The sequence below is a fragment of the Nipponia nippon genome, unplaced genomic scaffold (genome assembly GCF_047370975.1).
Source record: "Nipponia nippon isolate SJK-2023a ecotype South Korea unplaced genomic scaffold, ASM4737097v1 scaffold_32, whole genome shotgun sequence".
NCBI classification, from domain to species: Eukaryota; Metazoa; Chordata; class Aves; order Pelecaniformes; family Threskiornithidae; genus Nipponia; species Nipponia nippon.
This window is the reverse complement of record NW_028262350.1, coordinates 139798-153235: the sequence shown is the minus strand read 5'-3', so window position 1 is coordinate 153235 and position 13438 is coordinate 139798. Positions and strand designations below refer to the sequence as shown.

Below are 13438 nucleotides of genomic sequence, written 5' to 3'. Positions count from 1 at the left end.
CAAACTGAGTATAAACAAAGAGGAAAACCTTAAAATTTCATGCACTGTTTTCAAAAAGAACAGCAAAAGTAAGAACTTCAGACAAACATTCACATTTGCACCGAGTACGTTTTTCTTTTTAACACAAAAAGATATAAACCTGCACACTTGGATATAGATCATTTATTTACTGTATAAAGTTAGGAAGCCCATTCCCTGTGAGGAGACATGTCTAACTGTGCTCCACAGAAGTGTAAGAAATGTACACTTTCACTGAAGCATCTGTGCAGTCACTGTTAAAGACAGGATACGTAAGCAGCTGGGCTACTGGTCTAGTCGGTACAGAAATTCGTATGTTCCTGCACCACACAGTGCACCACACTTACAAAAAACTTTAGCCAGGAAAGAAGTAAGCACTAATAAGCACTTAATTTCTGACTCCAAGTTACTCAGTAAAATAAAGAACAAACTTAAGAGAAAAGCTAGAGCTCCTTATTGTGCAGACCTAGAAAACTTCAGAAACTATGCAATAAAAAAAAAATAATATTGACTTTTAGAATGTTCATCACTGTTGTGGGGAGAAGTCTCCGTCTCCTGTGCGGTGCCAGCCTCCCATGGCAAGCTTTTCTAAAGAGGGAACACTGTAAACAACTTCCTACTCAAATCAGTGGGACTTTGCAGGTAGCTTCTTTGGCAGCACTGGACCTGTATCAAAATAGGTTTGCATACTCAGAGATATCCTCATCTGAGATCCAGGTTCAACCTCGAACCTGTACTTATGTGGCTGCTCTTTTAAAAAATGCTTTATCAACTGTTCAAGGAAATGTTAATTTAAAAACCAACTTCCAAAATCTCATATCCTCTACCTAATCAGATTTGAGCATATCAGGTTAACATCATCAATCAGTGACTTCAATGATGAATCAGTAACAGAAGTCACATTACAGACTTCCATCTACAGATTTTGCCTACTGTGATTTCAAGCAGATTTCTCAATGTAAAGATGCTTACCTCAAAATAATCACTAATTTTATGTCCTCTAGGAGTGCCTTTTCCTAAAAAAGGAAAACAAAGGATGAAAATAAGAGCTGATATTTTTAAGAACAGAAGTCATGATGCCATTCTAAAAAACTGCTCCTATATCTTGACACCCTGTAGAAAGGTACAGCACGTATCACAACAAAAGCTTCTGCACAACAAAAGACTGCCCCACGGTTACAGCTCTTGTGCTGTTGTTGTGAGGGTTTACAGTTGACAATTCAATTAACTCTTAATTCCAAACATGTCAAATCCAATCAAACAGCATTTGCACTTGCTAAAGTAGTTAGAAAACACTAAACATTATTGAACATTGCATAGGTTCTCCAAAATTTCCTTCAAGATAAGGACAGAGCAAAGGGTACTTTTACTCCTCAGCCTTCAGGTAAATTACTGCGTATTAGATCTCTCACAAGCATTCCTATAAGAGTTAGAGAGATAATTAGTGGTGGCTTAATACCAGCTCATTAAAACTTAGCCCTTTTCTCTTATTATAATATTATCAAAGCAGTTGTCAACACAATCCTTGTTACTTTCTTGTTGAAGAATAAAAGAAGTAGAAATCTGCCCCCATGCCCATTTGCTAGAAAATCTGAACTTGGACTTGAACACAATGGGTTTTTCTTAGTACTCTAAGACACCACTGCCTGCTCTATACTTGAGCACAGTTTGTTCTCTATTTGTTGTGGTAAGAACTTACTCTAACAAGGCAGGCATACGTCTCAAGAAGCAAGGAAGAGAGTACAGCCTGTATTTTGAAGTCTGGCTGCTGTATACATAGTGACGCAGGACCAAAACAACACTTCAGAGAAGCCATATTAAGCCTTTGGGCAGTCTGTCCCATAAAAATGCAACCGTTTCTGCGAATAAGCTCAAGACAAGTATTTTCCTACCAATGAGGATAACAAGGCTCCCAGAAGAGAGCTGCACCATCATGGAGTAGTTTATAACAAGCTGCCTGACACACCCTTGAGAAAAGCCATTAGTTTCCTAGGACACTGACTGTGCAAAACGTGCACAAATTACCAACTGTTCAGAAATCCTGCAGCAGGGTCAGGAGAATGAATTACCTTGACTGGTCTCATACGCTTCTGCTTTCCTTTTTCTGTTCCGCTGGTCATTCTGTTTTTTCTCAGGAGTCTGTTAAACAATACTTCAAAATTAACATTTCTGCAGTTATTCCAAGATTTAAAGAAAATACTAAAACACAATAATCTGCTCCATATCCCCAGTGGCCATTTCACTTCTCTGGTGCATTTGTTTTTACTGCTGGTACTTAAAAGAAACAACTGCTCTCAAATAGCTACTCCCTTCTGATAATATGCACTGCAGAAGGGAGAGAACACAGTTAGGAATGAGGTTAATTTTTTTTGTTTTTTATTTCAGCTGTAGCAAGTCAGCATCTACTGCCCAGTTACTTCACACAGTTAGCAGAACAAGTTCAAACACTTAGAAAAACCTGTATAAACCATTTCATGGTGATCACAGTACTGGTACAAGAGGAGTAATGACAAGAGGATTGAGTACAGACATCCAAATTTGCAGTCCAGTGGCTACTTACAGTCTACCAGGACAATTCATCTTGCTTGCAGCTAATGCTTCTTCCCAAAGCTCTTTGCAGATGGCTACAAGAACTATCCTGTCTACTGGTGCACAACTGCAGCATTACACAAAATAAGGCAGAGCTCCCCAAGACAGCAGACAGGAGAAAGCTGCCACAGATGCAGCAATTCATCTGGACTTCTCTCTCATTAAAGTCAAGGGTTGGTTGCATCTGCCATTTCTGTGAGCAACCAGAGACCTGAGGGGCAGCTTCTCAGTGGACAGCGATATATTTATGCACAGGCACAGTATAGAGCACAGGTGGGAGGCTTGAAGACTCCAGAAGTGTCATGCCTATATGTCTGTACAAGGGTAGCAAGCCTAGACACGTGAGAATGGAGGAGACCCCGTCATGGTGCTTTCCCCATCACCAGGGTCACTTACGTGGCCAAACCTGCTGAAAACATTAGGAAACACTGCGCTAGAAGCAGCTGACTGAGGTTGCTGGAAAGCAAGCTATCTCATCATTTCCATCACCAACGTCATTTTAAAAACATTTCTTATCCCAAAGGGTCCCAAATAATTTCTGAGCTATATGCTTTACAATCACTGCAGCCACCACTAAACTATAGCCTGGTGGCAGGAAGAAAACCACAGTGTGCAAAACGCAACTCTGGGGGAGGGAAAGCCATGGCCAGAAAGTTTGTGGTAAACCTAAGTTTCATGCTCTTTGGAAATCAAAGTCCAAAGTACCCTGTTTAAAGATCTCTGCCAAAAGACTTGCACACAGTAAGCACAGAAATCAATCTACCTCCTTTAATAGGATAAAAAGGATAAAGCTAACACAGCCAGAATCTAAACCTGGCTGTGTCCCCAGTGGATGCTGGACATCTACAGTCCCATGTTACCAGCTGGCCAGTCACCGACATGTTATTGTTTTGGTAAGAGCATGGAAGGGATGTTAAGACACAGGTGGGTATTGTGTCTGCAAAGTACTTTTTAGAATGGGGGGACTGAAAACTCTGTAACTATCTAGAGATTTGGTGTACCAGCTCCTGTATGTGTAAAAGTCAATGACTTAGCCTCCTCACTGCATAGTGAAGAGCAACTCAGTAACAGCATTGGGGTGACTGTAACACCACAGGCTCCATTACAGCCTCCACAGAACTGTAAGCATATTAATGAGATTCAGTTTAAGTTGTTATTCCATTCAAGTACTTACTTACATAACAAAAATTACATACAACATTATCTGTTACAGACTGAAATAGCTGATTATGTCAGCTTGGTCAATTTAAATCACTCCACAGAAGTTCATAAAAAAAAAAACAAGTAAAATAAGAATGAATACTCAGATTTCCATTATTAACTACATTTACTTTTATGGAGTTTAAGATATTGTGTTCTCGAAAGACTCAGCTTCACCAGACACCTCATATCAGTACTGCCATATAATAGAGGGAAATATGATCCAAAACTTACCTGATAACCATGTGGGAAGTTCTTTAAATGCATTAAGAAAATGCATTTAAATTTGAGATTTTGCTTTATTAACATGGAATTTTAAAGTAAAAATGTAACTCTACAATTAATTTTGCTGCTTTAGCAAGTGTTTTGAAATAGTTAATCCTAAAGCAGTGAGATTAAACAGGGACAAAGCATCAATTTTCACCTCCCCACACTTCCACAGAACCATTCATAAAAATGCTCTGCTTTGTACAGACTTCTGCAAATTCACATATTTGATAGGTAAGGCAAACTTGTCCATTAATGTTCTCTGGCTTTTTATTTGGCCAAAACTGTATCCAAAACCAGCAAACAAATCACACAATGCAGCTGAAAACAATGTAATAAGCTGAGCTTTACAAATGCTGTGGTTTTGGGGTTGGGTAAAATCTGCCTGCTACGGTGGGAAGCTTCAAGGAGGACTGTTTCACAGCACGGTCCAAAGACTGTAGGGTTGAGAGCTAGGCTAAATACTTCCACTAGTCCCTTTCACACCCCAAACAAAGAACACTGTCACTTACTCTCACACCATTCCTTCTATGTTTTGAGTTCAATCATGTCCACCTTAAACCCGATTACCATGAGGATTTCTGCCTGCTTACCTCCAATTCTTTATCACTCAGCGAACCCACGCTGCACAAGCTCTGGTTGGAAGACTCGCTATTTAATGGACCCTAGTGAAAAACAAGTAAAGACTGTTAGAAACAATTTCCATACAAGGCAGATACGTCCTATCAAACATTGCATCTCCAGGCTAACTACACTGCTCTAAGTCACATGGATACAGCAGCAACCCGGGTCAAATACCCAGACACATGATGGGGCACTAAACAGCTTCAGAAGTCGTTTGGAGCAAGGCAGAAGTTGGACTGCTAGTTGGACAGTCTTTTCTAGTATAGTGATCCAGCCTTTGCAATGATACTTCTGTATCAACTTATATCCTAACCGCCCTATTTAACCACATTCACAAGACAGCTACGGCAGTATTCATAAAAGTCTAAGACAACTGGCTTGAGAAACAAAACTTATGATTTGTTGAGCAGCAGTAGTTCCAAGCTCAGTTCTTCAGGCAAGCATCTGCTTGATCCTGGGCTAAGAATTTAGAGGCATCTTCCATCTAGCAAGGCAGCTATTACTGTTATCAGATGCTGGCAGTACCACTGATTTTTCTTTAAATGCATATTTTTTATGCTTTTTTAACACTAAGAAAGCGAACAAGTGAAAGTTGTCTTAACAGCAGTACAACTGGTACCCATAAGACAATCTCTCTCACTAGGCTATTTTATGGACCCATGGCTGACCTGCCAACAGAGCAGTTGTTCCTACCAGGCTAAAGCACAAATTCAAGAGACTGGAATATATTTACTGAAATAGTGTCCAAGTACCCACAAGAGTCTGCCTGCATCTTTGCAGGCTCTACTGGATACACATCTGCATTTTTACGTATCCAAGCATTTTTGAAAATTACTTTCTAAAAAACTATATCAAAACTGGTTTTAAAAGGAAAGAAAAGTGAATCATGCAAAGTCACTGTGTTTTAGCCTAGTGCTCTGACACGAAAGCATCCTCCCACAGATCTAACGTAAGAAATCTAGACGAATTTGACTAAGATATAAAAACAAGATTCACAATTACCGATGGAATGTATTAACAGGAAGAATGGCATGATAAACCACCTTTCCATTAATAACTTGTAAGCATCTTTTCCCAAAGATTTAATCTATTTTAGCATTCTTATTTTTGCAGTAACTGCTTCCTACCAATCAATCTTTCCTCAAGGCAAAGCCACTTCTCATTATATACTTGAGCTGAAGACTTATGGGAGGGGTGTGGGAGAAGCCTTAACACCACAGAGAAATCCCACAGTAGACTATTTTTGAGGAGAGCAGTTCTCCCTCCCCCATTTACAAGACGACCACCACCATCAAATTAAATTTGTGACACAACTTAGCTATTACTAACCCCAATTTCCAAGCAGGCATCCACAGAAAGTAAAAGTTCTGTTTACCTTCTGTATTACACTGTGAGTGTTAACTACTAAATTTGTTTCTCCTAAAAGGACACGCTTAGTTGCTTCAACAAAACAAACAAACACACACACACCCCCCACCACTTGAATAGCTCAAGAAGCTACACATTTAGAATTCCTTTTTAAAAGCAAATTACTTTAAGAAAAATTGCAGATTTATACTCTTTCAGTCACACCATTACCCCTTGAACTCATCACACAAATAGTTCAAGACCAGAAAGATATTTTTACCTCTTCTCTTCAGCAATAGCTGCTTTTTAAACAAAGAAGCAAGCTCCCCACCACCCAACATGATGGCTCAGAAATCTTATAGGTACAACTCTTGGTTATTCCAGGGATTTATTCCTTGGCCAACAGGACTTAACAGAAGTGCCAACACTAACCTTAGCCACATCCATATGAAGGCTTTATTGATAAAAAAAAAAAAAAGTAATATCTTATGGCAAGTGGCAACAGAAAGTTGATCTTTTCATCCATGTAAAAAGCTTGTTTATAAACTGCACAAATGCTGTCCTCTAAAATCCTTCACTTCCTCTCATGAACTCAAACCCCAGCAGCACATCCAAGACATCAACTTCCTGTGCAAGCTTTATTAGGTGCAGGAGCATCTACAAATTAGCATTTACTGGTCTCAGATGGACAGGTTGGGGTTCTGACATGATGAAGATGAAAGTGAAAGTTGTTTCCACATTTGCTTAAAACTCGCTGCCTCCATTTTGCCCATGGATAACAAATGACAGGAACAGCTGCTCCCAAAATGCCACATTTGAGCTTTTCAGGAACACTGTGGTTGAAAGGGTATGTCAGTGGCTTACGAAGGGTCAATGTTTCAGCAATGACGTGTCTTCCAGGGTAACCTGGAGAAATAAACTGGTGAGGCCATTGATAGTTAGAAATGATACTAAGACTTTTTCAGAAATACAAGTTTATCATCTCCAGAACAAAAAATCCACTCAGTTTGCATCCAAATGTAAAGTTCTGGAATGCAAGCAGCTTGAAAAATGCCTAATACAAAATTCACAATGTTCTTCTTACTTCTAGCACCACAACTACCTGTACCGACTGTTCTGCACAGGAAATTTACAGCTCTAGCAGTTGGAATCAAACCCATTTTTTGCATCAACAAAAGAACAGTTCAGTTCTGATCACAGATTCTTGAAGAGCAAAAAACCTACTTTCCCTTTACTTTAAAACTTCCTCTAGAAACTATACTGACAAAATTGTAAAATTGAACCCAACGCAGCAGTAGAAAGGGTAAAAAGGAACTAACTACTCAGTTATGGAACCAGAAAAGAACAGCTTGTCAGATGTCTGTTAAGTATTGAGCAAGTTCACTGTCATGTGTATTGATATTGTGAACAAATGCAGAATTAATTCCTTGTAGGCAAGTTTTGACCCACTTCCACTGCATGAGCTTTCCTCTCTCTTGATGATCTTCTAGCTGGCCTTCCACTGACACTCCTCTTACAGTAAAGGATTAGGCCTGTTTTACAGGCAAGGAACTGAAGCATCTTGTTCATGTCAAAGTTGGCAAAAAAGTCTTGTTTTAAGGTATTCCAGCTATGGAAACACAAATTGTTCATTAGAACATGCTGTACTCGAAGCAATAAAGATGCAATACCTAGGATGTTTAAGGAACATGACCTAGTCCTCAGCTGCACCTCTTCTCACGTAGTTATGCAAAAGAAAGAAAAAGCAAGTTTTCCTGATCAGCCAGCTAGATATCTAGTTTCACACATTACCTCATGTTATCAACTGCTTATAGCCAACAGGTTTAGACAATGGATATGAGAAACTATACATCTAAGCATCTTCCACTCAACTAACAGTCAGCGAGTGTGTGTATAAAGAAACCTTCAAATTTATGTTTTATCATTCCTGACTGTTTATATTTAACTCGGCAACTGACATTGGATAAATGTTCAGTACTTAATTCAGCATGCCATTATAAGTGGTCATGACATAAAAGGAATTAAAGGAACAAACCTGAATTTTGGAAAAAAACAACTACGCAATGACAAAGAATACTAACATCAGAATACTGCTGGGGAAGTAGTAGCAGGGAATAATAAACATGCAATAGTTTTCACAGGAAGGGCTTATCAATTTTGTTCCTGAAGAAGTCATCTGCACTGGCATCTAGCTTTTCTAGCATAGCCTACTTTGGGGTAACACGGCACTTCTCTGATATCACTTACAACCCACTCATCCACTGTACTCTGTCAAGAGAATCGGTGATGGGGCTCAGCAAAAATTCAAAATACGTGGGTCATCTGAAATAAGCTAATAGTTTCTATAGTGTTTACCCAAATGACAAGCACAAGAACAGCACACACTTCCTCCTCCACAAGGAATTTCTTTCTGAGATAAGCTGGCATGCTCTTTTCCCTTGTGATTCACCTATCAACTGCTGCTTCTAAGTCCGTGACCTACCTATACACAACAAAACCTCCATGTTGAGAAGTGGATGCAACAGTAGCAGGCACTTTCAAGACTCCTACTCAAAGGCAAGAATTTAAAATCTGTCCACTCACACGAGCTGGTTAGTCATTTCTCCCTTTGCAAGAGCCCTGGAAAGGCCACAAATGAGGCACAATGGCTGCCGTTTCAATAGAAACAACTTAGCCTGATAATAGCTCCCATCGGATCTTCCATAACAAAGCCAGCCTGACTCAGACTGCCCTTACCTATCTCCTCTTAGAGCCCATCTACTGCCTCGCATGACTTGTTCATTTCCTCAGCCTCTCCAAGCTCCCAAAAATGATCCCTCAGGCCTGTCCGCAAGTCTTCTGTTGGGCACTCTTCATTTTGTGCTCTCCAACTCTCTCGTATAGAAAGAAAGCTCTAGGAATTCAAGCTGCCTAGCCAGAGTCTCCAACGTGGACTTACAGCAACATGCATTGCAAAATTCTCTTGCCAGCTCAATGGCGGAGACATGCTTCACTGCCTCAAGCCAACATAACCCTAATTCTCCCAAGTTCTGTAGCAAATCAAGAGATTTCAAAGGGAAAAAGTCAATCCTTAGTTCCACTAAGTTAGTGCTGACTCTGCACAGGCTTACACCAAAGTGAAATGGTTGAATGGCTTTCCAGTTACTCTGGTCCAGTGCTACTGTATAAGCCAGGTTTGATTAACATATTCTTATCTTATTTCAAGAATCACATAAATATGAGAATTACAGCCTGCTTCTGAATTATGCTTTTAGAAAAGCTCAGTATTATAGCCAATAATGAAATCCCTGAGTCACCTATGTCTTTTTGCCATGAGAAGTTAATCTATCAGATGTTCACAGGTAACATCCGCTATATCTGATGGGTAAGCAGATTTGCAATAGGATTTTTTGGCTTCCGTTATGCCTCAGGAGTTCTCTCAGGATGAAAAAATGGTATTTTTATTTTACTCATGGCAAACTGGACAGAAGGGTCATGCAACTCACCCTAACCCTCAGTTCAGGGGCAGAAATAGAACTGAGATCTGACAACTATTTCTGGGCTCTAGTGGCCAGACAACACATTTGAATTCAGTAATGTTGCACACAGAAGCATCCAAACAATTTTCAAGTATCTGGCATGAAGTCCTGACACTGTCTGTGGTAACTGATAATTCAATTCTAAGTTTCAAAAATGTTATTAACTAGATCTGGTAGCATGTGACACCTGTTAAGGACCATCACTGGGCAGCACTGCTTCCCTCCAAGGAAGACGTGATTATTCTCATGCGTTAATTCTCAACTTCGTAACTTTGCTGCTAAAAACGTCGCTAAGTAGACCACATAACTGGTAGTTACTGAACTGATCAAGACTGCTAGAGTGACAGAGAAAGGGTAAAACCCAAAATAATACAAGTAAATGCTGTTCTTTTTTATGAGCAATTCTCTTTTTGGAGGCAGATGTTCTGCAATGTAAGTGACACTCTTCAGGTTATTTTCATTTCCCTCTTTAAAATACCTCAAGGAGGGAGAAAAGGGAGCAGCAGCTACCACCAAGACCAATACTTCTTCAGTTCTAGCACAGTCATTTGATCGACAAGATTCCTACAGCACGATGGAGAAGGTTACTCTTTCTAGAAACACTTCAGCCTTTTAAGTTTAGCTATAATCAAGTAGCACATACAACTTAGTTCAAAGATCTTTTAAAGACCAAACTTGTAGAAGATATGCATGCTGCTGTGATGATCCACCCCGGTTAAGCCCGAGACAAGCTGTGTGCAAATACAGATTCACCTATCACAATTACCTATTCCAATTCTTGTCCAGGAGAAGTCTGTGGAAATGACACAAATCCTTTGGAGTTAACCCGCCTGATATCTTAAAGGCAGCACCCAGACAGGGGGAAGGGAAACACAAGATGAGAACAGATCAAGCTAAACAATGTTATCTAGAGAAACAAACTACATTTTGTTTTCTGTACCTACTGACCCAAGGAAGATGTCTGAGATTACTAGTCAGAATAATGCCTCAAGTGAATACACTTAGATTTCCCCTAGCAAGTAAACATAAACGGGAGCTAAATAAGCACGAATACTGGTAGGTGTCAGATAGTCACGTGTTAATTCAAGGACTTGCTTTGCAAATTTGGGGAAGAATGGCACTTTACCATATGGCAAGAATAGACATCTAAAGCATCACTGGCTTTTTGAAGCGATCTAGTGACCTGGATGAACCACAGGAGTATAACAGTTGCCTAGAAACATTCCTTGCTCGTAGATTTGATTCCATGTATTAACTCCAAGCTTCTAGAGAAATATATTCTCCAGCTACTAAGTGAGATAATTCATCACAGACTTGCAACAGAATTTTGAGGCATCTGGGACTGCAAATGACCTCAGTCATTGGGTTGTACCTTCAGCTACCATAGGAGGTGACAGCACACAGCTGTTTCCAAAACAGTTTAGGATTTCTGTCCTCTACTACTGTTACTGGAAAGCTCTTCCAGAATCCCATTATTCTGATGACTAGAAGCTTTTTTCTAGTTTCAAGCCTAAAAATTTATTCTAGATCAGCACAGTCTTATTCATTCTCAGAAACACATATAGTTGTTCTTTACTTGCAAACATGCAGGGAAAGTGGGCTTTAAAGCTGCAGTTGTATTAAGGATGTAAACTAGTACGTTAGTTTTACACAGGTCCAAAATATACCCTGTATTTTTAAACATTAAAGAAACCTAACCAAACACACTAAGTGATACACCAAGTCAGTGGAAGGCAGGAAGCTCAGTTACAACTGCCTGCTGCCTTCACCCAATAGGAGCACATCTAAGATGACATTTCTTCCTTTTATGCAATAAACAGCAACAGAATACCTTCTATCCCAGGAGGATGTGCCAGTCCCAGTCCCACTAGATGGCACTAACTTACCCTATGTAGCCTTCCTTCAACATTTAATTGGAGAGAGCTAAAAATCTTAGTTGAATCATACAAATTGTATCACAGCTTTCCCAATATATTCCCTTTAAGACAATGACCTACCAATGCCAGTGCGGAGCATGACGGACGGAGACTTGGGGGGGTAGGGAGGGAATTTGAAGCACCAACCTGGGAGGGAATGTAGTATCTGAGATTAATATTGCAACCGAGATTTGCTGCAACATACTAGAGTCATGCTAATTCATATCAATGGTTGGCTGATCTATTGCAAATTAGCAAGTATGCAGGTAAATAAATATATATTGTTTGAAATAAGTGTAATGCACTTTAACAGTTTACTGACTAATACAAAGTAAAACACTATACTGCATAACAACAGGTAAAAATAAAACTCAGTAACAGAAGAGCTTTGTTCAAAGTGAAGCCTCCAAGAAACGAGGCTTTTTTACTTTGATATGCTTTAGAAACAAAAATGACTTTTCAATATTCACCCTACAGAGAAAGGGCATGTACTTTCTGCTCCAAACATATTGAAAACATAATTAAGATTTGCTTTCCGGTATCTTTTAAAGGTTATTCCTTTAAAAATAGTAGTTCCTAACATTCTTTGTGAACATTGAGTATGTTGGCACTGTTTTAAAGCAATGACAGTGTCTATGCTTCTAAGTCTTAGCTATTCTAGAAAGTTGTTTGGCTTTGTCTGTATTGGTGTAGCGAAAGATGTTAAAGTGACACACATGGGAGGAAGAGGTAAGAAACAGATGAAAAAATACATTAAAAGTTGCAGTGTTGTATAAAACGAGTCTTTCAAGATCATAAATACATTATGTAGCATAAACTTTTATGCTAGTAAAAGCCTTAAGATTAAAAAAGTGGGGTAAAGATCAAAAAACCCCCACACTCTTACTGAAGTAACTGAAATTATTACCCCTGAACAACTTCTAGCATTAATCTTCCTTACTACGCTCACTACCTTACAGCTGAACATTTTACTCATGCTCCCTTCCAAGACTTAGCCTTGTTTGAGTCCTGACTGAAGTACAGATCAGAAAGAAAAGTGTGAACTCAAACGATACCCTTTTTCAAGTTCTGATTTGCTTTGAATTTTTCTAAGAAATACAGCATCTACAGAGTTTCTTCCCTAAATAATTCCAAGAGGTTTCTGAAAATTATCTAGCAATATGTTGTTTTACCATCTACCTTGATGTTGCCCAAAACTCAGTATCTTCCTCAAAAGTAAACTCCTTATCACTGACCTAGTTTAAGATGAGTTCTGCCACCACTTCATTGCTCAGAGAGACTATCAATTAACACTACCAACAACATCTGGAGAACTAAGAGCTTAATGCTAGTATATCAAGCAACTACACAATGTTATTATTTAATTGCCTTACTCAAGAAAGGCAGCTACTGAACAGTTATGAAGTTGCACACGAGGACAAAGATGGGATTTTACTAGCAGGTTGTGGATCACAGGTATAGGAGAGCTTACCTTCAAGTACTTTTTGTGTGTGTTCTATGCGACCGAGTACACAATTTTAGCACGCTGCACCCACAAAGAACTGCACAAATTCCTGAATATATTAAGTCTGGTTATACGTCGTATCAAACACAGTAAACTTGAAACTGTACCTAACGAGCGGCCAAATTCAGTTCTCAAATGCATACTTGGAGAAGAGACGAGACAGATGAGTTCCCCACTTCCAAGACAAAGTTGTCATGGGTTTTTTTGGGGTGTACAAGCTGCCTTAAGATGGAGCAACTCCTAAGAACGTAATCAGAAGCCAAAATCTTCTGTATAGCAAAACATCTGCTCATAGTGATCCCATTTTCATTCCTCTGAAACATACTTCACGCAAATTAGCGGTCAAAACACAACTATCAATACAAAATATTCTGCCAGCAAAGCAAAATTATCAATTTAGAAATTAAAAAAAAAAACAAAGTGCAGCACAGGATGGATAAGCAGTCATGTCTGTT

The 13438-nt window shown here is 39.3% G+C and overlaps 1 protein-coding gene across 23 annotated transcripts in view; it reads right to left on the bottom strand.

Annotated features, from left to right (window-relative positions):
- TLK2 (tousled like kinase 2) overlaps positions 1-13438 on the bottom strand; it is a 44527-nt gene that overhangs the window by 28238 nt on the left and 2851 nt on the right. For 7 of the 23 annotated variants that reach the window (XM_087770603.1, XM_087770617.1, XM_087770606.1 and 4 more), the window contains exons 3-6: positions 11561-11626; positions 4668-4739; positions 2088-2157; positions 991-1034 (exon numbers count right to left, since the gene is read on the bottom strand). The exons of 1 other annotated variant lie outside the window; for it this stretch is intronic. In XM_087770603.1, the coding sequence (XP_087626729.1) occupies positions 991-1034; positions 2088-2157; positions 4668-4739; positions 11561-11626 (252 nt within the window). Of the gene's footprint in view, positions 1-530; positions 685-990; positions 1035-2087; positions 2158-4667; positions 4740-11560; positions 11627-12950; positions 12966-13438 lie in introns of those variants that run through there. 15 more of the 23 variants (XM_087770608.1, XM_087770611.1, XM_087770609.1 and 12 more) reach the window with 9 other exon arrangements.